Below are 26,683 nucleotides of genomic sequence, written 5' to 3'. Positions count from 1 at the left end.
CCCAAGTCACTAAGACAGGGTTATGTAACACCACGTGATCACAGAGTGACGAGACCTAATCAAGAGAGTGACGTCCCATGCTACTGCCAGGTGCCGCCAGCCAGGAGGTGGGACTCCTGGGGTCACCTCAGAATTCTGCCCACCACGAGATCTTCAGCAAACAGCTGAAGCTGTATTGCCTTGCTCTATACTGGGCGCTGTTCTGGAGAATTCTTGCAAGTTCTAACACTTCTGACGAGGATGGTAACATATTATCCCCACGTTCTGGTTGACGAAATGGACACTCAGGAGGGCTGGGTAGCTTGTGAGGCACATCGTCCAGAGGGACATCCCTGTGATTACAGGAGGGTGGTGGTGAGACTTCCAAGGATGAATAGTTTCCTTGTCATTTTTGGTGTCCTTGTAATTTTTTCAATATTACCAGATTGGTGCCCCTTCCCCAGGACCAAGTGGCAAACAAGCAAGTCTTGAAATTCAGCCAATATACCCATGGTTGTTACAAACCCTAGTGTGCTGGTTCCCAAGGTTTAGTGTACATGGGATTCACCAGGAGGGCTCGGCCCTCCCCCAGGGTTTCTGGTTCAGCAGGCCTGAGGCGGGGCCCAAGAATGCGCATTTCTAACCAGGTCCTCAGTGACGCAGATCTGGGACTGACTTTGACAACCACTGCACAAGAATAATGATTCCCAAACCTGAGGCAGGGGCTCCTCGGGGTTCTTACTGAATGGATTACACGGGCCGGCAACAAGACCCCTTCATCAGAACCTCCTGGGCCGAACCGTGAGTCTACACTTTCAACAAGCTTCCCCAGGGAGTATGTAACATGGAAGTTAGGAAACCACTCTGAAAAGGATCATCACCCCCAAGCTGTCTTGCTTGGCCAAAGTAGGCTGAAATTGGTGATGTTTAGGAAGCCTAGCCAAGAGGACAGCTGGGAGCAGCAGTGGCTCTCACCTCCCTGGAAGCCAGCAGAACGCCCGCCGAACCAACGAGTCAGCGAGACCCACCACGTCCCACCCAGAACACTCCTTCTGTTTCTACACCAGTGGCTCCTCCCTGCTCACTTGCTCAGATCCTCCCGTGTTCCCAGTGCCTGTGTACACGGCAGGCAAGGAGTGGGCGTTCTGCCTCTTGTGTGCGTCCTACAAGCCCTTCTCACGGGTCTCCCGTCAACACTGCAGGAGTTCCAGGACCCTCACCCCAGCCCCCCATCATCAGCAGGAAGGTAAGGGGGGGGGGGACTCCAACGCCATCAGAGGCCACTTCTTCCCAGGGGGCTCTTCCGACACAGCTCTTGGGCTCAGCTCACCTTCTCCCTTGGCTTCTGTGGGATGCCCAGCCGTACATAAATCTTGGGTGGAATGATGGTATTTGCGTTGGACAGGACTTCTTTGTGACAGATACGGAAACTCAGTCAACCCTGAATCAATTTTACTCTCCAACTTTGTTTTTTTCAAGTCCTCATTTCCCCTTTAGGCAAGAGGCTGTCCCAGGGGGTGTTAACCCTTGCCCCCTCCCCCGTGTCAGCCTCGCTCCTCTGGCCCCTGAACAGCTCGGCCCTGGCCCTGGAAGCTGAGGGGGGTGTTCACACCCGGAGGGTAGTAAATGGCACTTGTCTGTCCTGCCAAGCGGCAAACAGCTTCTTGCGGCCTCTTATCGAAAGTGCGCACTCGCCCCACAGACTGGATAAAATGCCAGCTCCACAGGCGCCAAATCAGCCCCGATAAACCCGAGTTTATTTTTTTTTTTTAAAGATTCTACTCATTTAAGATGGAGAGAGAAAAAGAACGAGACAGCAAGAGCAGAAGAGCAGGGAGAGGGAGGAGCGGACCCCCAGATGAGCAGGAGCCCGACACGGGGCTCGATCCCAGGATGCTGGGACCATGACCTGAGCTGAAGGCAGACACTTAACCGACGGAGCCACCCAGGCGCCCCAAACCAGTTTCAATGAGGAACTGCAACAGGCTCCTCGAGACAGGGAGGGAGGAGCAGAATTCTCTTCTGACCTAAGCGAACGGAAGTTCCAGGTGCTCCCCAAGACAGGACGATATCTGTGCGCTGAGTGTGGGGGCTGCACCGGGAAAAGCCCGAACCCCAGGAGCTCCGCTCAGATGCTCCCCGTGGCTCAGCGACAGCCAGTCTCGGGTGCGTGAGCCCTTGCACGCACGTGGATACAATCCTCACGGTTCCAACCTTACAGAAAAGCCTGTGGTTCTGGGAGATGAGAAACAGCAACAATGGGAACGAAAATAACCCACCCAAGTCACGCGATCAATAAAGAGCACAGCACATAGTTTGAACCCAAATCTGACAGCAAACCCTTGCCTTTAAGTGTCTCCTTGTGGAATCACCTAGAAGGGACCTCTGAGGGTCCAAACCCAACACTCACCTCCTACAGACAACCTTCTTCACCGGTCACTTCCCTCCAGCAAAGCGATGTCATGCGTTACAGGGTTTGGGATTTGAGGACACCGCTTTTTACTCAAAATGTTTCTGCCTGGGCCTCCACGTGGTGGATGTCACGGGCTGGATTATAAAATGAGATTTCCAAAATGGTAGAATTATTATAGTCCCTGAGAGAAATGATGTTCTCATTGGTATCCGGAAGCAGCACTCCAAAACTGTGGCCATGAAGGACTGTAATCTCCTCCCCTACAGACCTCCTCTCGTCCTGGAAGAGCCCCAGACGCCTACTGGCACTTAGCGCGCACTTAAAGCGGCCCGTCCAGATGCCCGCCTGCGCCTCCCCCTGCACAGGGGTGAGGCTGATGACCCCTGTCTGTGTTTAAACGAGGGCTCCAGGCACCTGGACATGGGAGATGAATTCTCTAAAGCCGGTCCGGAGAACAGGGGCCTCCCCCTGAGACATTTCCATCTCCACCATGTCCACCCCCCTTTCTCACAGGTTTTAGCTCAGGCTGACTATTCCGGGAAGGCTGGCAGAAGCGTTCCCCTCCCCTCATAAATGCTTCATTAGTCCCACTACATTTTCAAAGTAGGCTTTAATCATAAGAAGCCAAAAAAGACTTTTTATCCTGAAAAGGCCCAAGTACAGAATATCGATTTGTTGTTCTCTGAAGAAAATGGGGGGGGGGGCAACAGGTGGGCCCTAAAGCAGGGGGCGGGGAGGCAAGGAGATCCCTGACCGCACGGGACCGACGCAGCAGGTTCTCCCTCCTTTACAACCCTCTCAACCTCCCAGCCTAGCCTCCGCTCACCCCCTCACCACCTGCACGGAGATCTATACCTCGCCTCCTTCTCCTGCTGCTGCCCCTGACGGAGGCACACAGCTTTCCGTGCGCTTACGGCTCTTTTAATTTCCAGACATCCTAGGAGGGAGAGAGACCTGAATAAAGAGTCCTTAACTGAAATCACTCGAAAGCTGTCCAGACTGCCCTCTCTCTGACGGACACAATACTGTGCCATTGCAGAAGGACCAGCACAGTTCAACGGTGTGTCAACCCATCCCCAACTCAAGGTGGGCACGCGGATTCTCAGTCACCTGTGTGTGCATTCCAAACTTTCCCACCGCGCTCCACCCAGGGGCCCATCTCTTCTTCTGCAGAGAGATCTCAGAGGACAAGGGAGCACCTCCCTGCTCTGCTGAATTGGTAGGTGTCATCCGTTTACAGGTCCCAAAAAACCGAGACAGGCACAACCTCACTTGGCAGATGAAGGCAGCCTGAGCAGTGGCCTCGTGCCTTCTCTTTCTGGTCTTAAAAGGCACGTGTTTGTTTTATGTTCTCCTCTAGCTCAGGCAAGTCCTTAGCCGCTCTGGCGTTATGCTGTCTGAGGCGAGCATCGGTCCCATAACCATGGATTTCTGCACACACACACATTCTGCAACTCAGCATCCCAGCTCAGAGCCCGTCTCACCGCTCGAGAGGTTTATGAGCCCTGAAAGTGAAGTACAGACCCCATGATTCTTTAGCAGACCAAGGGACGAGATCATCGCAGAGATCTTATGCCATGCTGGGCTCATTTATCAGAGATCAACCGAGAAAAGCAGTGAAGGCTCTGCTGGCTGCCTTCTGGCCTCAACATGGCTCCAAGGTTCTAATCCTAAGCGCCAGTGGCCACAAAGGAACTTCTGTTTAAATCAGGGACAACCAGGGTGGTACCACCTGACAAACTGGATTTTTAATGAACACTCAATGCTCAGGGGAATGAGTGATTCCAGCTAGAGCTTTCTTAGCCACAGTGTCCTCAGGCCAGAGAGCTAAACCGGGGCACACAGCCATCGGCTTTGTGCAAGAAAGCATGTACTCCTTTGACACCCTCTGACTTTCTCATGACCTTTCTCTTCGCCCTCAAAGGCAAGTGGCTGGTCCTTCATGCTACAGCAGGCAAGAGGGTCTGTCTAGGCCACAAGACAACACGCCGATCAGGCCTGTGATTCACTGGCAGGCCGGCCTTCTGAACTACCCACGTTCCAGGCTCCCTGATGGACCTAAAAATAAACTCTGTCTTCACATAAAACAAAGTCTTGGAATTCTGTTTCAAGCAGAAAAATCGACCAACTGCTAAAATGTGGCCGGGCCTCTCTTTAATCCAAATTATTCAATTTCTGCAGGCCAGCTGAGAACAAAGGCGCCCTGCCTGCTCCTCTCTCTTCTCTTGCTGCTCATGCATACTATAAATTCTGCATGGACATCACCTTCTGCAGATCCCATGGATTCTCTCCGAGAATGTAGTTGAGGGGGAGCTTATTCTCATCTTCTCCATGAACTACACAATCTTAAATCCCAACCACCCCCACCCCCACCCCCAGCTTGAGCAGGAGACTCACCATCAAAGTAAAAAAAAAAAAAAAAAAAAAAAAAAGTTACAGTTGAAGGAGATGTTACTCTTGACTCTTGACTCCCTTCAGAAACTTCTCACCAGAAGACCAAGATTTCACCAGACTAATTTGGCCTCATGCCTCCCAGAAAATGATCTGAAACTGGGTGAGGACATGACTGGGCCTGGAGCCCTGGGCTGGGGTCTTCTCTGCCAGTCCTACTGATTTTTTTTTTTTTAAGATTTTATTTATTTGACAGACAGAGATCACAAATAGAGATCACAGACAGAGATCACAAGAGAGACAGGCAGGCAGAGAGAGAGGAGGAAGCAGGCTCCCTGCAGAGCAGAGAGACCGATGTGGGGCTCGATCCCAGGACCCTGGGATCATGACCTGAGCCAAAGGCAGAGGCTTTAACCCACTGAGCCACCCAGGCACCCCCAGTCCTACTGGTTTAAAACTAACTTTAGATCCTAGACCCCAACCTGCCAAGCTCCTGGCACAGCTCCTGGGGTGGGGGGGGGTGTTCGCGAGGGGTCACTCGGTCTCCACGTGAAGAGACATTGCCAGTAGATCCTAATACTGGTAGGAGAGACACAAAGCACATTTCCAGCCTTCAGTAGAACTTTAGACCTGGAGGAGGTGCCCGGTGGTTCTAGAAAGTTCCACTTCATGATGGAGATGACCTCACCAGGGAGGAGAAGGAGGGAATTGCAGGTGTGAAAACACTTTCCATCAAGGTTTCAGCCACTCCCTGAGGACAGGACATTACTTCAAGACAGGGAGGAACAAAAACTACCCACAAAGGGTATTTCTTCCCTCTGAGCTGATGGAGCCCGGAAGCCACCACTGACAACTCCATATTATTACCTAAGGGCACAGGTGATTTCACTTTGCAGTGGCCCTCACACAGCCAATGAGTTTCAGTTTCCAAAGAGTCACAAAAAGCACAACATAATGTCTTGGTCAGCTTGTCTATCCCCAGGAATGAGGATTGGCACTGAGAACATTTTCAGGAATGCATTCTGTCTCTCCTATGACTGGGGCCAATGGCTGCAGAGGAGTCCTACTGTACAGAATGGTCAGTTCTGGTCCTGCCCCTTGCTCTGGCTTTGGTGATGCCCAGCTGGCTTGGAGTCAGTTCCCGAGATATTCTGGGGCAAACATCTGCCCCATTCCTAAAGCAAAGGGAACAATGAGGAACAGAATCAAAGTCTAGAACTGGATGTCAGAATGGAAGATGCTATGGGGCAAGGAGGAACAGAAACTGAGACCAATTACACACATGTGAAAGCCAAGGGGCAAAGTTAGCAATGGGCCAAAGCCACCAGAATCTAGAAAGAGGTGAGTCAGCAGAGCTAAGGCCAGTCCAACTGTTCCAGACAGCAGTGTCCTGTTAGCATGAGATAAGGCCAGGCTTTTGCCCCACGGGGCTTCAGCAAGTCTCTCCCAGGAACAAGTCAGCACCTACAGCTCGCATCTTCACGCCCTGGCCCTCTGAGGAGCAGCCCACCATGCGGGTTGTGCATTTCTCTCTCCAGCCTTAAGATTCTTTTGTCCTGGGAATATGGCAGACTGGGGGGGATGCCCCCCAACATTTGGAAATACAATGGGCATCCTTATAAATACAAAGCTGAGCTCTCAGAGGTAGAGGGATCCATGAGAGGTATGGCCCCTCCAAAAGATCTCTAGAATTTGTTCATGTTACATTGTTTGGAAAAAGGGTCTCCACAGACATGATGATGTTAAGGATCTTGAGGGAAGAGACTATTCTTATTATCCAAGTGGCCTCTAAATGCAATCACAAGTGTCCTTAGAAGAGAGGGACAGAGGGAGGTCACACACACAGAGAAGGAGGCATGTAACCACGGGGAAGTTAATGGAGGGATGGGGCCCCAGCCGACAGCCTGGGAATGCCGACAGCCACTGGAGTGAGAAGGGGCAAGGAAGCTATTCTCCCCCAGAGGCTGCACGGAGCGCACCCTGGAAACACCTCGATTTCAGACCAGTGACCCTGATTTCAGACTTCTGGCCTCCAGAACAGTGAGGAAACAGAAGCGTGTTGTTTTCAACCAAGTTTACAGTAATTTGTTACAGTAGCCAAGGGAAACTAACATACCCACAAAACGATCTAACAAAGAAATACAAAATTGAAAACCAGAGTGATAACACATACTCACACCCAGGTTGCTTGGAGGCATGTGCTGGTCTCATAAAATGGGTGCTGGAGTTCTACTGGCACACGGGGCAGGTAACAAGGTCTTAGGTTATGCTGGGTAGAGGAGCCAGAACTACCCTTCATATATGCACACATGCACACACATACAGGCATACATTCACAGGCGTGGACACACTCGTTCATGTGCGTTTGCGCGCGCACACACACACACACACACACACACTCCAGCTGCCTGAGAGAGCTTTGCCATCAGGAAAAGAGGGGAGTAGGAGAAGAGTCATGCACACAAGCAAAAGGTTGTAGGGTCTGAGTCCTGGATTGAGCAGGGCAAGAGACCAATCTTCCTTAGCCGCTCGGTACCCCAAGCTTGCCCTCAAATGGGTTTGGGTTCAAATATATGCTTTTCAGAGCTTGAGGAAATCCCCAGCTCAGAATTTCACACTGCCCACGGTCATGGCATCACACAATAAAGCCCCAAACATAAGCTCAAAATCCCAACTTACAAAGCACGTGGGGTAATAAGCTATCCTGGACGTAAGTCAACAGAAAAACAGAACTGAATACAGAATTGCCAGAAACGGATTATGAAACTCCTTTCTCAGATAAATGTGATTCTCCATAGTTAAGCAGCTTAAATAGAAGATACGATCGAGAGCAGGGCAGTTAGCAGAGGACTTTAAAAAGAAAAAGAATACCTGGAAGATTAAAAAATATCTCAAATAGATCTTCTAAAGGTTTAAAAAAATTTAAAGATATTAAGTGGCAAACCTGGTTGCCCAGGTTAAGCTAAAGATCAGACGCAGCCAGAAAGAAAATTAATCAGCCAGAAGGTAGTTGTTAAAGACATTGTCCAGCATGCAGCAGAAAGACAAAGACAGAGAATATGAAACACAGTTCCGACTGAGAAGTCCAAGGCAGGTCACGGGGGCATTTCTAAAGGAGGCAATAGGAATAGTGAGAGAAACTATTCAGAGAAATTACCTGGCTTAACATTTTCCAGAACAGAGACACCGATCCTCAGACCTGAGAAGCTCAAAGCCAAACAGGGCACATGACATTAGGTCCACTCCCAGACACACTACAGTGAAACGACAAAGCTTCCAAGATAAAGATTTTAAAAGCAAATCCACAAAAAGGCAGATCGCCTCCAGAGAAATGACTTCAAGAGAAACAGAAGCTGACAGCAACAATAGAAGACAGGAATATCCTACCCAAATGCTGAGAGAAAAATAAGTCAACCTAGAAACCTCTATCCTGTAGATCTCATTCTGGACAAAGGAAACTCAAAATCATGGAGACCTTTCTATGGAGTCCTTTCTGTGGCTGGTCCCAGTCTCCACTGCAGACTGGTCCCAACCATTTATGAACATCTCAGCCGCCCCTGCCTGGTTTCTAGACTCCAACTCTCCATAGCCTGGATCTCTGCCTCCAGTACCGCAGGAAGTGTGAGGGGTCTTTTCCTATTTTCTTTTTCACCTGTCTCAGTGCTGTGGACTTCTTCCATGCTGATCAAGGTGTGTGCTGGCTTCCAACATCTCAGGCACATCCCAGCTCTACCTCCCGCCTCCCCATCCTCTGCTCTTCTGGCCAAACCAAAGTCCAGTCCGTCCACCCAGCCCTGGGGACAACTGCGTCAGCAGGAGTGCTGATCAGGTGGTGGACCTTGCCTTGTCCCCATGTAGACCTCGCTGCCTTCCCATGGCTTTCTGGGTCTCCCGCAGCCCCAAGAGGTGGCCCACTTGTTTCTTCTAAGCCCTTCCTACTAACCTGTCACTCTCGTGCTGCTGCCTGTGGCTGCAGTCACCCCGGAGATGCACAGGGACCCACCGCTTAACTGCCTTCTTCGATTTACTTCTCACTTAGGAATCAAGGCCAAGACTCGGGCCTTTTCAAGAAGCTGGGAGCACTTGTCTCCCTCCCAAGAACTGGTCTCTCCGAGTGACATGGCCCCTCTCCTTCGCTGGATGGAGAGGGAAGGAAACCACCTCCTCGCTTCTGCCTTTCCCTTGTCCCCCAACCAGTCCTCTCTTCAGGTGTCCAGACTGGTCTTCACTCTAGGTAACTGCTAACGACTTCGAGGAGATTTTGAGTTTCGAGAAGTCCGAAGAGGCAAGGGGAGCCCGCCTGAGCACCTGGCTGCCCTCGGCTGCATCGTCTTCCTCAGACGGAAGCCAGCTGGACTGAGACTCGCTCTCGTGTTGGAGGCTGGAGCTCCCTCCTAGCAACAGTGACACCAGACCCTGTCAGTCAAAACAGAGGCAAGCACAGGCACGAGAGAGGATGGCTGATGTCGAGGACCAAGGGAAGCACAGTCACCTTTCCAGAAAAAGTCCAGACTGTCTGTTTCATCTAGGTTATGCCTAGGAGGAGAGATGAGATCGGAATTGGTCAAAGGAGCTGATGTCCAGAAGACACACATTTGTGAGACTGCAACAGACCAGCAAGGGTTTATTTGTCAAGGCCTAAATGCCACCACCACAAAAGGTGGGGGAGGGGACGACAACCTGAGAATCCTACTACCTCATACTTCCACATCCTCTACAGCAGGACGCTTCTCACCCCCAACCCCAAACATGCCATTGTCCGTGTTCAGTCCTCAAGGAGCTCTCTGCACTCCGGGGTTCCCCGGTGACCCGTGTGGAAACCTGCCTGCTTCTTTCTTGCCTCATGATGCCCACTGTGGGCAGGGCTTGTCTCAGGCGCCAGCCACTTCAGAGGGACACCGTCACGGAGGGCTGTGCTTTTTTCCCTTCGGATTTTTTTTTAAACCTACAACCATTCCATTTCATCTGGGAAGAGGTCGCGGGAAGCTTGTCTAGATGAGAGCTCTGCCCTCCGTTTAAATGGTCACCTTGCAGAGGGTCTGGAAACCATGTGGAGAATCACTCAGGAGTTTTACCGAAGCTGGTTCATCCACCCTAGGGCCTCGGGAGAGCCGCCCCCATGAAGCTGATCAAGTGAACGTGTCCAAGGACAAGTCTAAAGGCCAACTACGCCTTGGGCGAGAATAAGCACCTGCAGGTCTCTCTCCCTGGTGGGCTCTTGGGACGACCCAGGCCAGCTTCCAGCGGGAAGCCCACCAGTCACAGTCCCAGCACTTTCTGAGGAGAGAACCGACGGTCAAGTGGGGTCTCTCACCTGCTCTCCCACAAACTGGCCACTTTCCTCCTTATTCAGCAATACCCACTCCCTCACGAAATCGAAGCTGTCCCCCTTGCCCTTCAGTGCTGCCATCAAGAGCCCAGAGCCCGCTCGGTGTCTGACCACCCAGGGCTTCTTGGAGGCGGTGCCCTAATGGTCTGGCTCAGACCTCCCGTTTCATGGCGGCACCCACCTGCCCATTCTGGAACAGTAACAGCCTTGAGTCAAAAACTGGAATGCCCTGGTGCCTCAGGGCCACGTGCCTGCTATTTGCTCCCATTCCCCATCTGCTGCCAAGTCCTGTCCATGACTAAGATGAGGGAGAACACACCAGCCGCTCAAGTAAAGCATCGTCACTGCAACGCCCACGGCAGGCCATGTCCCACGCAAGCGCTCAGAAGCCCAGGCCCGGGTCAGCGCTTGCACCAGTGAGACCACAACGCTTGTGTAAAGGGATGTGGACGAGGATGCGGGTTGGGAGCTCTGCCTAAACGCCTTCATTTTAGTCAAGACCAGGCAAGGGAACGGGAGACCAGAAAGTGGGAATCCCACTGAAGCTGGAAGCAAACCAAAGACTGGAACGACAGACCTGTTAACAGGAGCTGAGGGCTTCGAGCGGACCCTGCACACTGGTGGCCCAGACGCTGGACACAGCTGTCCCAGTCTGACCCCCAGAATTCAAAGTCTTGCATTTGGTTGATGCCCACTCAAAAACTAGGAGATTTTAGAGGAAGACCAGGACTCCAGGGTTCTCCTAGAGAATGAGATCTGGCAACAACCACAACACACACCCCCCCAGTCATGCTGAGAATTGGCGTCCCATTCACCTGACCAGTCTGACCCTGTTCCAAACCGAATATGTGCTCCTTCTGCTGACTGTCCCTTAACCTTCAGCTACTTCCTCCAAGACCAGATGCTCCATGTTTTAAGTAACATTTGAATTTTATTTATTCAGCTGCCCCTTATTAAGGCTGGCCATCTAATTTATCATGGAAGGGGGGGACACGCTTGTGAACGGAGGCAGGTGTAGTAATTATACCAGAAGACGGACATGAACTAGGCGTGGCCTAGGCTGGCCAGGTCCGATGAGGACCTTCTTTAAACACCCTTTTGTGATTCATGGATGGCAATTTTCATGGATCTGGTGAGTCCTGGCCCTGGGGATGACAGATGTTGATTTGGGGGAATTATTATTTTTTTTTTTAATCATAGTGATTAGCCAAGGGTAAAAAGAAGCAACTTTTTACTGGTCAGAATGACAAAACCACAGGGAATGTTTTAATTCCTGTTGTTATGAAACTCTGTCTTACTAGGCCAAATAGTGATGACGTGCTAATGACGGGCAGTAATAATGACAATTACAGACTCAATGTCCTCCTAAAATGCCCATGTTGGAATCCTAGTCCCCACGGTGATGGCATGTGGAGGCGGGGCTTGGGGAGGTGCTGAGGTCCTGAGGGTAGGATGGGTGCCCTTGGAAGAAGAGACCGGAGAGTTACAATGAGAAGGCAACCATCCACAAACCAGGGAATGGGCCCTCCCCGGACACCAGATCTGCTGACACCCCGATCGCAGACTTCCAGGCCTCCAGAACTGAGACGTACAGGTTTCTGTCTACGGTGCCGGTCTGCTGTATGGCGACAGCTGCTTGAACGAACGCAGCGCGCAAGTGTTTACGCATAATGCATGCTGTGGCAGGCACTGTCGTTCCTATCTGCTCACTGTCAGACCCACCACAGCCCTGTGAAGTAGGTAAACCACTATTTCCTTCTTATAGATGAGGACTCTATGGCACAGAGAGGTTAAGCAACTTGTCCAAGGTCACACAGCTAGTGAACAGGAGAACTGGGATTTGAACGCATGCAGTTGAGTTCCTAAGTCCATCCTAACAACCACATGGCCCTGCCTCTGACACACAGGTCTCTGGAGAACGAAGTCAACACCAGAGCACCTGCCACTTCTCACACGAGGGCCCGTGGGAGGACTGGGCTGCTCACAAGCCAGGACTCCTGTGCACGTGATCTATTCCGCTGTGATAAGCACCCAGCTTGTCCCTGTTGCCTTCCCCTCAGACACCACAGGCGGGAACTTCCTGAGGTCAAGGTCTGACACTGGGTGGGCAGGGGGAGAGGGGGAGTCACCGACAGCAGCTGCACCCTCGGGAGGCCGCCGGGACGCTGAGCCAACCCCGCGTGGGAGCGGAGGGTGGGAGACTGGGCTGGGAGGAGAAGCTGAAGAGGGCAGTGGGCAGCTGGTGCCCGCCACACTGGCCTTCCCAGCAGCCAACAGCCTCTTCCCCTTCAAGAGCCGGGAGTCAAGAGTTCTCCACCTGATTGGCCCGAAGGACCCCTGGGATAAACTGTTCTCCCCACGGCCCCGATTCCACAGGCTAACTCGAGGGCCAGGAAGACGTAGCCTCGAGAAGGAGAATGAGCGTGGCGGCCAGTCCGCTTCGCCAGGCTCCGCTCACACCGCCGCACCGCAAGAGCGGCCTCTCAGCAGGCGGCCGGCTCTCCCGGGAGGGACCAACACTTTGGCCATGGTCTCACTGACAAGGACGACAAGGCTGCCGGTGCCATAGCAGGTTTGGAGGACGTGAAGAAGCCGTGATGAGAGTCCCCAACCTTGGGGCGCCTAGTGCCTAATACAGCAGGCGCAGACCAACAGGAGTCACACCACCACACAACGCATTGTGAATTACGGTGCAAGCGCAAGACAAAGGCCACGCCCCCTCCGAGCCACAAACACGTGGAGGGCGGACACTGTCTCCAAGAACTCTTGCTAAGGCAGAGGCCACGGCCATTCAGCAAACGTTCACTTGCCAGCCTCAGGGCTCAACATCCCCGAGAGGGATTCTCAAGGAGCGAGCAGGAGTAAGGAGAGACTTCAGACACGAACGGCTTCAATCCTGGCCCAACCACTGACTGCTTAAGAGAAACACGTCCCTTTATGGGCCTCGGTCTCCTCGTCAATAAAACGGGGATGACGTCCACTGGCCTCCAAGGATGTGAGAAGGAGGAAATGAGGGAACACGGGAGCACTGGGCAGGAGGACGAGCACGGACTAAACACCCGATCTAGTGTCAGCTACGCTGATGGTCAGCTGACCGCAGGCACCACCATAATCCCTGGTCCAGAAGGTCAGAACCTGCTGTTTGTTCCCATCGCAGAAACGGCCAGGCAAGGAACAGGTCCTAGACAGCCATCTCCTGGGGATCTAAAAGGAGACCTTAACACCGCGTTCCCATTCCCTCAGACGGAAACACAGGAAACAGGCTCCTTGCTCTGCTCGTCTTCAGCTAGTCCACATTTGCAAAAGCGCCCGGTGTGCTCAGCTCGCGGCAGATGGCAGAACTCCTAGTTCTCTCCTCTCCTGGTTATAAATACGGCAAGCGGCTTCCAAACACATATCGACTGCACATTCAGATAAATCCCTATAGGGTTCCAAAGGCAGGAAATGGGGTTCCTGTGGCAGCCTTCGGAAGGAACCAGGCAATAAAGTCAGAAGATGACCAGACTTTGGCTCCAGGCATCAGCCTGACTTATGAGACAGACAGACAGACAGATATGGCATACATTGGAGCTTCTACACGATCCTTAAGGAATGGTGCAGACGGGGAGCTTGTGGGGGGCTTCTGAGCGGCATCCAGGAGGGGCGCAAGAGAACAGCAGCCCAGCTGTGGAAGCCCATTCATCTTCCTGCTCCTTCCACAACTCCGCCCTCCTCCTGGAGCCCGGTGCCGTCACACAGCGTCAGGGGGATGTATTGGACAGAATGACCTCAGGCATTCTGGTCAAGGAAAACAGCCCTGCGGAAACGCTTGGCTCCCAGATAAGACAGGCTGAAAATGGACCTAGAGTGACACAAGGGAAGCTCAGCGCGCCCAAGCTTGGTACCAGACACGAAGCCCACAGACTGTCCCCAGGAGCCACAGCCCACAGACTGTCAGGCCCAGGGCTCAGTCAAGAGCCTGCAGCAGAAACACAGCCAAACCCCAGGTCAGAGTGTCTCCCCCCCCATCCAACACTTTGGGGACCAAGGAGGGGATGGGCAAGTGGAGTCACTCAGCTACGCGGAGACCAGCAGCACACCCGCTGAGTCTGCACGGCCCCTCCCTTCGGATTTCCCCCAGCATCTCCGTCAGGTGCTAGAGACAGCCCAAACCAGCGATGTGGAATGCAGTGAGGTCCCCAGCGACCGGCCTGGGAGTGTGGCCCTCAGCTCCCACCTGAAGGAAGTCAGGCAGGAGGAATGAAGAGTGGCAGCCTCCAGGCTAAGTCCTCTCCTACCTTTCTGTGCTACAAGAGGGCCCAGAGAAAAGGGGAGAAATTTGGGTTGGAGGTGAGAAACGGAAGAGAACGAACTGTAGGGCCAGCCTTCCTGAAGTGGGTGGAGGACCCCAGGGATGAAGCTGGGCAAGAGCATCAAAGCCAGCAAAAGGGCCAGAATGTCATTCTCTCCACTTCCTTGGGAAAGACAAGACACTTTGAAAAACAAAACAAAACAAAAACCTTTGCAGAAGCTTCAGGATTGCCCTTTTTGAGGTATTAGGGTCGCGCTGCCTGGGGTTAAAGTCCCAAGGCCACCCAACATCTAAACTCACCCGCTAAATAGGAAAGGCCCCGTCTGCCTGCAGGGTGGCCGTGAAGAGGAGCCCATCCAGCACACGTGCTACAGGTCTGGGAACACAGTGGGAACTATTCTTACTAGAGCTTTTGGACCTACTCTAAATGCTTCCTACTGTGCATAGTGAAGCGGGGTGGGGGTATCGGAGGAGGAATAAGAAAACCGAGGCACCGTGTAGTAGCAAAGGTGCCAGCAAGGAGGCATGGCTTGAGCCCTTCCACACTGTCCCACGCAAGTTCTATCTACCCCCAGTCTGTGCTACATATGTGGGTCTAGGGCAGGAATCAGCGCGCTTTATTCTGCAAAGGGCAAGACAGCAAATATTTTCATCTTTATGGGCAACATGGTCTCAGTAATAGTCTCATGCTTGACTCTACTGTCATAACACAAAAGCAGCCACAGATAAAATGAACGTGAATGGATGTGGGTATGTACCAATAAAACTTTATTTACAAAAGCAAGGAGTGGGCCGCATTTGGCCCCAGGGCCATAGTTTGCCAACTCCTGGTCTAGGGTTTGGGGGCTCATCAAGTTCACACGGCCAATAAACAGCCAGCTCAAAAGAGCTGAATTGGGACTGAATGAGAAAGACTGCCACACTCTTTCCGTGGCCCTACCAGACCATCACAATCCTACTACCACGAACTGGGTCAGAGTTCTCATTGGCTGCACCCATGCCCAACTCTACCCTCGCTGCCAGGGTTCTACTGCTGCTCCCCTAAGTCTGATGGGACCTTTTATGCTCCTCACCCCACCACCACATCACCAAACATCCTTGACTGCTCCATCTCTGAAGAATCAACTTCTTAAAAAAAAAAAAATTTAAAAATTGAGAAAAAAAAAAAAAGAATCGCCATGGGAGACTTACAGACCTAAGAGATTAAGCCAAGTCATCTCTGAGGACCACATGCTTTAGTAGTTAAAGTCACAGGCTTGGGCGTCTAACTAGGGTTCACCTTCCCCTTTCGCTACTTCCTAGTGGATGAACGTGGGCACACAGACAACCTGAGTGTTTCCCTTGCCTGGAGAAAAGGGTTAGGATTTTTAAAAATTAAGATAATTTATGCAAGACTTACTGGAAGGATTATTGAAAACCAGAATTGTTAAAGAGTCACAGCGTGCAGAATTCTCTTTTCCTCAATATGCTTTACATTTGCCAAGTAGACCATCCTCTCCTGGAGGAAGAGCATCTCTTATTGACTTGCTCTTCTAGAAACCGTGCAGAGGAAGCACAGAGCAGGTGCTCAGGGAAGGCTGCGGCTCACCGGGGAGCAGACGGGGTGGACAGAGCGGCGAGCCCCTGTGGCCGTGACGTCGGAGCATCTCATCTGTGATGCCAACTGACCCCCAAGTGACTGGCTAGAGAGGGTCCACATTTCCTCTCGGCCCCTTCCCCCTCCTAACCGAGTGAGCTCTTCTGACTTTAGCTTTTCTGGCTCCTACTCCTCTTCTCATTTCTTCAGGGAGAGAATTCTCCCTTGAGACTGCGGACATCATTATCCCGTGTTGCGTTGCTCCCTTGACATAAAGGGGTTTGGGTTTGTTTTTTGTTTTTTGGTGTTTTTTTTTTCTTTTTTTGTTTTTGTTTTTGTTTTTTCAAAGGAGACAGAGGATTTCACAGGCTGATTTAGGCCTAGGTGCCTCCAAAAGCTTCCAGAGTAAAGCCACAGGGGACAGCACCGAGGCACTTTGGAAATCCAATCTGCCTTCTCACAGTAACTTCAGAGAAGAAGAAAGGCGTGTGAAATCTGGGTCCAGGCAAGCTCCCAGGCCTCCTTCTCGTGTGGAAGGAGAGACCCGCAGCCATCACGGAACCAGTAATCCACAGATTCTCACCCTTCTGGACAAGTGAGAGCCCCCGTGCACGTGGAGGGAGAAGTCACGGTGCACGTGGAGTTCAACGCTTCGATACCCTCGAAGCGAGGGCAGCTGTGTTGCTCTCTGCAGTCAGGGGTGCCCGGCTGGCCCATGGAAGGACGTGTGCCCAGCACCCCCACATCCCACACTAATAAAGACTTGCCACTCACAGTGGTTCAAGGCTTTCCACGCACAGACTTAAACTCTGCAAGGACGCTAGGAAGTATATGTATCCCCCTTTCACAGATGAAGAAATGGAGACAGAGAAGTCACCTACCCGAGGTCACACAGCCCCGTAACCAGTGATGCTGGGGACACCTGGCGGTCTAGCTCCTGAACCCGCACTCACCCACCCCGCGAGCTGCCACCCTGTGCAGACACGCTCCGTCCCTAGACACCAGCTCCTCTGTTTCCTCCAGTGTGCTGGGACTTCAGAGCCCCCAGAAAGGAAGGTCTGTATAAATCAGGCCGCCCTGAGTCCAGTTCTCATTTTGCAGCTAAAGACAGATGGCCGGGGGGAAGCCGTGGGGTCTGCCATCACCACAGTCACGCAGCCACCTTGTGAAATTTCGCATCAACACTAACGCAGGCCTCCAGACTCCTCATACAGTGCTCTTCTCATCATCCTCCTGCCTCATACATGAAATGCACAATTAACCCTTGAACACCCAGGAAACCTCTGGAGAGCACATAGTCCTTCTCCCAACAGGAATGAACTCAGAGAGGAGGGAACTGGGCCAACACAAGGCCACCTGGAATCCTGCGGGATGCCAGCAGAACCGCAAGCACCTGTCCAGCAGCAGTCTGTGGATTCCAGCCCCGGGACCATGTGCACCAAGCCACACACCCTCACCTGGTTTTCCTTGTGACCGATGCACACCGGAGCAAGATGGCTGGCAGAGGGGGAGGCTACAGCCCACCGCAAGTCTCCCCTCGTGTAATACATGAGCCTTGAGAAGATAAAGTCCGGGGTAAAGAGCAACGGGGTCTCCCTGCGGCGAAACCAAGGGCTGGGAGAGGCTGCAGAGTGGACACGATCATGAGCAGCTAAGTTCCCCCAACGCCGGCTGGAGAGGCCCGGCTCGCACGCCTCCCTCGGCAGCAGAGAGGCAAGCTGACAGAAAATGACCAGTCTGGGATTGGCGCCTCGCCCCCCCAGAGAGGACCACAGCCACCAGGTCATCAGACCCCTCCTGACGCACCCACGCTCATCCTCCAGGTAGCCACAGAGGAAAGAGATGACAAGACGAATGAGGGTCCTCAATGACCGAGCCCCAGTTCTGTCTGGTGGCACGTCCTAAAAACTTTAAAGTGAACATGCCAGGCAATCACATCACAGGCCATTTGAAGTTCACATTCTGAATGACATCCAGGGAGAGGCACGGCAGACAGACACAGGGGCCTCCGCTGCTGGGGTCCCTGGCTGGTGCCCTGCTCCCCACGCGACCCCCCTCCTACCTGCTTCCATGAGCTGGCACTGCTGACCAAAGACGTGGGAGAAGGTGACCGGGCCCGTGGCAGAACTGGATGGCGCCAGCGTGGATTCCATGGCTCTCCTGGGGTCTTTGGTGTGGGTCATGTGGCAGCGTCCAGATCCTTCAGAGTGTCTGAGCCAAGGATGTTGTCACTGGCCCTGGAACCGCAGGTCTGAGGCTACCTGTCACTTCCAAGAAGGTGTCCCCCACTCCCAGAGTTTATAATGCTTCTTCCTCTTACCACTCACTCCGTGCAGCTTTTCTCGAACACCAAGCAAGTGAAAAATGAAACCCTCTATGGTCTAGCAGATCTTGCACACCCCAGAGTTAGACGCACAGGGAAACCGAAGTTTTGCCCGCCAGGAGTCCTTTCCTCGCGTCTGGGAGGGACGATGGGTACGCGGCCCCCTCTGCCTTCTTGGGCGCCACCTGGAAGGGGCAGAGCCTGCGGCGATGCTGCTCCTCCAGGGCAGGCTGGCGGGAGAGCTCCGGCCCCCGCAGGTCCCCGCCAGCTGCAGGAAAAGCTCTGCCTGCTCCCTGCAGTGTCTCCTTGTGGCGAGGAGAGCAGGCAGCCGAGGCTGCTCCGGGCGCCCCGGAGACCTGGCCTCACCGGCTCCTGGCTCCCGCCACTGAGGCCCTGCGGTCTGCCCTCCTGGAGCCCGGGAGCCGCCGGCAGCGTGTGCGCGCCCCTGGGTGGCCGGATGCAGACGGGGAGAGCGCGGAGAGCGCGGGCGGCGGGCGGGCACAGCGCGGGCACTCTGCAGCTCTGGCGCGAGGTGTCCCCGGCTCGCGCATCCTTCACTCCCGACGCGTCTCCCTTGCCGCGGCCCCCTCCTCGCAGAGCTGTGGGGAGGAAAGCCAGACGCGGTTGAAGAGCTGCTCCGACCTACTGCAGCCCGCGCCCCCCACCCCGCCCACACCACCACCCCTTTCCGTGATGCAAAAGGGACGGTGCTTGGGAGATATTCTGGATGCGGAGGGAAGTGCTAACTCAGCCCAGCAGGTTCCTGGTGCTGTAACCTCTTCCTGCCCACAGCTCAGGACGTGCCAGACACAGAGAGGAGAAGGCCAGCAACAAAATCCAGGAGCCAGAGGAGATGGCAAAACGTCACACACGCCCACGGCACCCCAGTGACTCAGACGTGGTTTGCGCGCTGCACTTTCATCAACCCCGACCTCTTCTGGGCCCAGAACGATCAACCTGCTCCACCCCGAAGGGACAGTTCCCTGGACAGGGGGCCGGGGAAGGAGGAATACTGCCCATCTGTCCACGACAGTAAGCGCTGCCGCAGTGGGGACCGCCTCTCTTTGCCACCCCGGCTGCGGATTGCCAGGGTGCTGACTTCTGACTTGAGAGACAGACAAACAGACACTGCGTCTTCTCCAGCCAGCGTTCTGGATACTCTTGGTGGGGATCTGGCTGCAGGGTAGGCAGGATGCTGGCAGCACAGCACCCACCAGGAGGGACAACGGGACACGGCACAGGGGCAGGCACAGCACCTGGGGAGGGTTTCAGCTGAAAAGTTCAAGATACAGGGAGTAAAGTTCCAACGGAGGCGCAGGCCCGAAAGGCTCTCAGATGGGAGCTTTTCCACTGGAGCTCTCTGCCAGCAAGTGCCACAGCTCAGCGCCGCCGGAGGGCTGTGTGGGATGGAGAAGGCGAGGCACAGGAGCCCTGCCAACCCTCCGGGAGCTCATGAGTCGGCTTCGTGTTCACACTCTAAGATAGCCTGGATGCCCGACTCACCCTTTTCGGGTACGGCGGAGGCTCCTCTCCAAGCCATGACATCACAGAACATCAGAGACCCTTCCCGCTGACCACTGGGGTCTAAGGCACTCAAGGAGGAGACCAGACTTCCCGAGAAGGGCAGAAACCCCACACAGGATGGGAGATTGGGTGGCTTCCCACAGCTGTGCGGCTCCGCGGGTTTTAATGCATCCTACCTGTGATGTCCTGTCCCGCCCCCACGAAAATCCCAGGTGGGCTGCCGGGACGAGGGATGACTAGGAGGAACACCAAAGATGTTTAGGGCTGTGAAAATCCTCTGTACGATGCTCTAAGGATGGATACGTGCCATTATATATCTGTCTAAACTCAGAGAGTCACGACAGCAAGCGTGAAGCCTCGGGTTCATCAGCTGAAGCAAATGCCCCAGTCTGGTGGGGGATGCTGATGAGGGAGGAGGCTGTGCACGAGGGGGTCTTTGGGAAAGCTCTGGGCCTTCCTCTTAATTTTGTTGTGAAACTAAAGCTGCTCTTTAAAAAAAAAAAAAAAAAAAATTATCTTTAAAAAAAAAATCCAAGATAAGCCTTTATACCCTAATTCAACCTGCAGAGGTTTTTCGTTTGGAAAACCACAGGCTCTCTTCCTCCCCCTCTGCGCACCTAGTCCACTGCTGATCCCCACTCCTGGGGGCTCCGTGTCGGAAATCTCCCACATCTCCCTTGCTCTCTAGCACCAGGCACCTGAGCTGCCTCCCGCTTCCTGAGACCATAAACAACACAGTTATGATGCCACCTAATGGCCAGTCCTCAGCATGTCACCCAAGTCGGGACTCGGAAAGAACAGAATCACTCTTAGTAGTTACACCAGGATAAGTGGCATCAACGGGGAGGGAGGGATCTGTGCAAGATCCCCCCGCCCCCACCCCCTGCTCCCTACCCTGGCGTGGAATTATCCAAAAACATATGCAAATCTGATTTCAGGAAATGGTGCCAAGTACTCGTCCAGAATGGCTCCCGAGGGCTGCACGCAGGGTCCCTCTTTCTCCCACCTTTACCGGTAACCACTGCTGGCAAAAATGAGGAAGCTGAGCAATCAAATGGTAAAAAGTCATACTTCGCCCTTTTGATTCGCTTTCCTTCATTACTAGGAAGGAAGCTGAGCAACTCCTTGGAAAGCCTATTAACACTGAGGCTTCCTCTTCAGGAAATTTCCTGTTCACAGCCTCTACCCACTTGTCCCAACATTTTTCTCATTTCTGACTTTGCTGTTGATTCCCGTGACCTTGCTAGATAGTCATTTAGACCTTGCCGATATGTCCTGTAAGTCAGCTGACTAATAACTTCATGCAAGGTGTCTTTTCTTGGGCGAGAAATATTTCAGTTTAATGTGATCCAATTCTGGAACCTACTTTTATATCTGGTATAAGGTAGGGTCCAGCTTTGTTTTTCTCAAGGCTGCGAACCGATTTTCCCAAAACCATCTTTTTCGCAATGTGTCCTCTCCTCACTGTGACCTCACCATCATCTATCAAGTTCCCGCACCCATGGGTCTCTTCCTAAGCTCCCTCCTGTTCTGCTAGCTCCCTCCCATACTGTGCTGCCAATGGTAACATTTTAGATCAGTGACCAACATTTTTAAAAGCCCAGATTTCCGATTTTTCAAGACAGGACAGATTTGATGGTGTTGAATCTGTGTGTCTCTTGTTAGTAACCAGCTGGAGCAGCAGATACCTCTTTCTGTGGGATGCACGCCTTCCTATCACACCAAATCTAGTGTTGCATTCATTTACAATACAAGCCGATCTCTCCTAGAGATGTGTTCAGGTGTTAAAAACACCTCCAATGATAAAAGTCAAAAGAAAACTACATTAGAGAAAACCTTTAGTGGCTCTCAGGGTTTTTGTTACATCTGGGCTAATCAAGATCATTTATTATCTATTCGATACCTGGCATGATGCTAGCCACAGGCCGACGGAGGAGACGTGGGGCATGGAAAGGGGTGGAGGGGAGAAACGAGGAACGTGGGAGAAGCAACACATAATCTGTTCAGACACGGTAAACACAGAGAATGATTAACTGAAACAGAAAAACATACCACACTATGAACTGAAGATCACAAAGGTCTTGCCATTCCAATACTGATAAGGGTTAACAGCTTCAGGAAAACCTTTAAGGGAGGGGGACTATGTCAACTGGATGTGAGAACAGAAGTGGGCTTTGCCTCAGTAGAAGGAAAAGACTGGGTTGGGAGGAGGAGTTCGCACAAGCAAGTCATGTGGGCAACGCTCCTTTAAATGCTGTTATGCCGGAAGGTTCCAAAGGCCACTTAAGTCTCTTTAGATGAGGAAAGATAAAAATTCACTCTAATTCAAATCAATGGTCATAGGCATATTTTAAAAATATCCCCTGATACTTTTTCAGACTTGAAACTGATCTGTCTCAGAGGGCTCCCTTGGCTTTGCTGAGACCTCATAGTCCCAGCGGAGTTAAAAACCAGTTCTCTGATGTTCAGGGCTCAACCCATCAGCCATTATGACCCATAGTTCCCAAAAGGTGAAGACCAGCATGGCCAGGCATCATAGACAGGTAGAGGCCAAGTGAAGGACAACCGAGGAAAAAGTGACCCTGAGCTCAGAGCAGCTTGTTTTATGATGCTTTGTGTCTCACAGCAAAAGACCACTCACTCGGCAGATGCTGTTTTGTGCCATGAGCCAGCCAGGAGCTCCAAGGACGCTCTCACTTAATAATAGATGCTAACGTGCCCATTCCCAGCTGAGGAAACCTGCCCATAGGGAAATTCAGGTGCTCTGCCCAAGGTTACACAGCCATGAACAGGTGATCCCCAAGAAGAGCGGTTCTGCTGGGTCTCTGCTTTGTGTCTGGCTCGCTGAGAAGTTATGCTGCTACTGCTGCGCGGTGCAGGGAGGTCACCATGTTGACTCAAGGTTCCAAGCAAGGCACCATCAATGTCATTTTTACAAGACATTTCCCAAGTTTTAGTGGCATAAAATTCAAATGCCAAACAATTTATCTATTTGAGGGATGTAAGTGAGTGGATTTTAGTATATGCACAAATGTGTGTAAACATCAACACAATGTTAGAACATACTCATCTCCTCAAGAAGAAACCCATACACTTCGTCTGTCATCCCCTCAATGCCCAGCCCCTTCAACCGAAGCAACCATGAATCACTGTTTCTATGAATGTCCCTACTCTGGACTTTTACATGAACTGACTCGTACAACACCTGTTGTACAACCATGTCTTGATGGCGCTAAGTTATCCTAGTAACCTTAAAGCTAGCAAAGGCAAAGGCAAAAGGCAAAAGTAGGACTTGGCTCAAGAGGAGCTTAATTAAATTTCTAAACAGACTCATTTAGAAAGGGTGAGCCTTTCTTCCGCTAAAAAAGTCACTGATCAGTAAATCTAGGCCACGCTCCTTTTATTCTGTCATGAGTGAACTGGAGAAATACACATAATGTTCCTCTGGAGGAATGGGACTTAAATTCAGTCTCCTCAATCCTAGGTCTTAAATTATTTCTCTAATTTCATGTACACTTTCTAGCACTGAATCAAAAATAACCAGCCATCTACTTTCCTTCTCTCCTGAGTATTTCAACTCAATCCAGACGAGGGGATAAGAAAGATAAAAATCCATGCCTGAGGTGGGGGTCCTGGGGCCAATGCTGAGTGAGAACCCAAGCAAGATGAGAGGGAATCTATAAGGTAAGGATAGGGGGGTCAGAGCTCAAGAAAGACAAGGAAGGCATACACTGCATGGCATAGATATAGGTATAAATATACAAACACCCTCAAGTAAGTATATGTGTGTGTGTGTGTGTGTGTGTGTGTGTGTATGTATACACACAATATATGTATGTGTGTATATATGTGTGTGTATATATACAGATATATATGTGTGTATATATACAGATATATATATGTGTATATATATATACACACACACATATTCTCTAATATAAAAGTATACATACAAAGAAATAAATCCAGATTTAGATGTGTTTGTATATGTATAGTATGTCAGTATACAGACCCTACTATATGCCTTAGTTCTGTCCCCCAGGAGTGCTCACAAGCCATGACACCACACGAGAAATGAGATCTCGTAGGTTGTAAATACCATCCTTCCTTAAAAGGAACCAGAGGTGGTTGATTCCAAGGCTGAGATGAGGAAAACATAAGAGCTTGATGTCTTGTTCAGCCAGAAAGTCTAGAAATATTCAAAGACGGCTGGAGACATTCCAAAAAACACAGAGAAAGCCAGCTTAAAGAGGCTCCCACTGGCCAAATCAAGGATAATCCCAGCATAAAAAATTATAATAATGAATTTAATTTATTAAATAGAAACCTATGAATCCACAAGGACTGATTGATGAATACATAAAAATACACGCACATATACATACATAAATAAATCCATAAATAGATCCGAGAAAGCTCTTCTTTATAGCAGAATGCCAACCAATAAATATATTCTAAACAACGCACCTGGAAAATTGCCATTTGACGGTCATTCGAAGTTATAAATCAGGCAAGAAACATCAATGAGTGCCAAAACTGTAGATGAAAGTTTGATGAGGAACAGGAGACTTAATGTCTCAAACTATGTCCCTATAAAATATTTATTAATTACAAAGTGAAAAGGGAGTGGAGAAACCCAGTGAAGATACTATCTTAATCAAATGACCCAAGTTAATATCACTAGTAACAGAATAACAAAATCATGTCCCATTGAATAGGGTGTGGAAGGCAAACTGAGCAGGACGTTTCTGCAACGTCCCTAACAAAGGTCAATTACCTGAATTTAATCATGAGGCAATCAGAGAAGCCCAAACTGTGGAACATCCTATAACTATCCTGTAACCTTCAAAAGTGTCAAGGTCATAGCCATTTAGAAAAAAATCTAAAAAACATTCCAGATCAAAAGCAACTAAAGAGGCAGGGCAACCAAATGCAAACTGTAATCATGAATCATTCCAATAAAACTCGAATGGAGTCCATATTGTAATGGCAGATGGATGTTAATTCCTTGAGTGTGATGGCTGCACTTGGCTGAAGAGGAGAATGCCCCCTATGTGCAGGAAATGCACCCTAAAATACCTGGGAGTCATGGAGCATCATGTCTACAACATGTGAGGGGAAAGTTCTTTGGACTACTGTTGCAGTTTTTCTGTAGGTTTGAGGAAAAATAACCAGACAAAAAAGACAACATGATAAAAAATGCAAGAGTCAAGAGAAAGACAATGACACGTAATCCAGATAACTCTATTCTCAGATACAGACTATAGTAAGTTTGCTTCAGATGATCAAGGAAACAGGAGAAGGTAAAGAAATTCAGCAGCGAAATGGAAACCATAAGAAGTCACCTAATTGAAAAAGTAAGTCGCCAAACTGATATTAGACAGAGAGAGAGAGAATTCATGAGCTAGGAAAACAGAAGAATGTCAGAATGAAGCACAGAGAAGAATGAGACAGAACGATTCAGTGGAAAGATCAAAGAGGTATAACTGTCATCCCAGAAAGAGAGAAGAGAAAGTGGGGTTGAAGTACTATTGGAAGAGATCATTGATGTATTTAAGAAAAACTGACTAAAGATTTAAGAAGCTCAATGAACCCTAAGCAGGATAAATAAAGAGAAAATCACACGTAGGAAGATCACAGTCACATACTGAAAACCAGCAACAGAGAAAATCTTAAAAGCAGCTGGTGGTGAGGTGAGGACAGAACAGTTACCTTCTAAGTGCATTGAGACAGACACCTGCCAGCACTACCAACTAAGGAAACCAGAAGTTACTGGGACGATGTTCTCCAAGTGCTGAAGGAAAATAACTATCACATAGAATTCTATACCCAGTGAAAATATCCTCCAAGAATGAAAATGAAATAAAGACATCTTCAGACTAAATAAATCTGGGAAAACTGGTCACCAGCAGATGCAGTCAAAAATATACTAAAGGAAGTTACTCCAGGAAGAAGAGAAGTCAACCCACATGAGAGCTTGGAGCTAGAGGAAAGGAAAAAAAGAGAAGTGAAGGGCAGTTGTAGCTAAATCTAAGTTAGATATAAATTAATATTGACATGTAATATTAATGCACAATCATATATATTTATAATTATTAATGGTTATGATTACTGTTCATTAATAATATCAGTAATGCATGATAGTATTTAAAGTACATGTAGAAATAAAATATAAGACTGAAATAGTTTCAAAATTGAGAGAAGGTAAGTGGAATGAGAATGTTCTAAGATCCTTGCTTTGTCCAGGAAAACCAGGAGCATTAGTGTACAGCAGATCTTGATAAGACAAGAATGTGAGTTAGGACCTCTGGTGTAACCACTGGATTAATTGAGGGGATCAACAAATATCAAAATAAGCAGTCTGAAAGCTGTCAATAGAGAAGAGGGACCTGAAAAGAAAGGGGTCTATCTCTGTTACTATCAGAAGAAAAGCAGCTGTAACAATCACAAATATCCTTCCTAATAACAGAATGATCAATTCTAGAAGCCTCAAAAAAGGAGTCAAAAAAAAAAAAAAAAAGGATAAACTATCTGGAAAAATAAACCCACAAGTGAAAAATAGAAAAACAAAACAAAAAAAGAAAATACTACAAAAAATGGTACATAATTAACATAGGGACCAATGGGCACATATAGATAACTGTGATCAACAACTGCCAAATATACCTTTTCAATGTAGAACATAACAAAAATTTTCCCTGTGCCAGACTTTCAAGTTTCAAAGAAATGTTGAAAGAAATAAAGAGAAACTTCCTCTAATTGAAAAAGAGTACATATTTTAAAAGCGATAGAGCAGGATGAACAGGCAGACCACAGAGTGGTTTTAGAGCAATGAGAAGACCCCATATGACACTATC

At 50.4% G+C, this 26,683-nt stretch overlaps 1 protein-coding gene across 2 annotated transcripts in view; it reads right to left on the bottom strand.

The window, feature by feature from the left end:
* Positions 1-18,950, bottom strand: part of KAZN (kazrin, periplakin interacting protein) — a 1,025,916-nt gene extending 1,006,966 nt beyond the window's left edge. Inside the window, exon 1 of one of the 2 annotated variants that reach the window (XM_045063784.1) lies at positions 18,042-18,950. In XM_045063784.1, the coding sequence (XP_044919719.1) occupies positions 18,042-18,162 (121 nt within the window). In that variant the 5' untranslated portion in view covers positions 18,163-18,950. The remainder of the gene's footprint in view (positions 1-18,041) is intronic. The other variant, XM_045063786.1, reaches the window with a different exon arrangement.
* Between the last annotated feature and the right edge of the window lie 7,733 nt (positions 18,951-26,683).

This window comes from Mustela putorius, unplaced genomic scaffold, assembly GCF_011764305.1.
Source record: "Mustela putorius furo isolate JIRA1106 unplaced genomic scaffold, ASM1176430v1.1 tig00003853_pilon_pilon_pilon, whole genome shotgun sequence".
Taxonomy (NCBI): Eukaryota; Metazoa; Chordata; class Mammalia; order Carnivora; family Mustelidae; genus Mustela; species Mustela putorius.
This window is presented reverse-complemented; position numbering and strand designations above follow the sequence as displayed.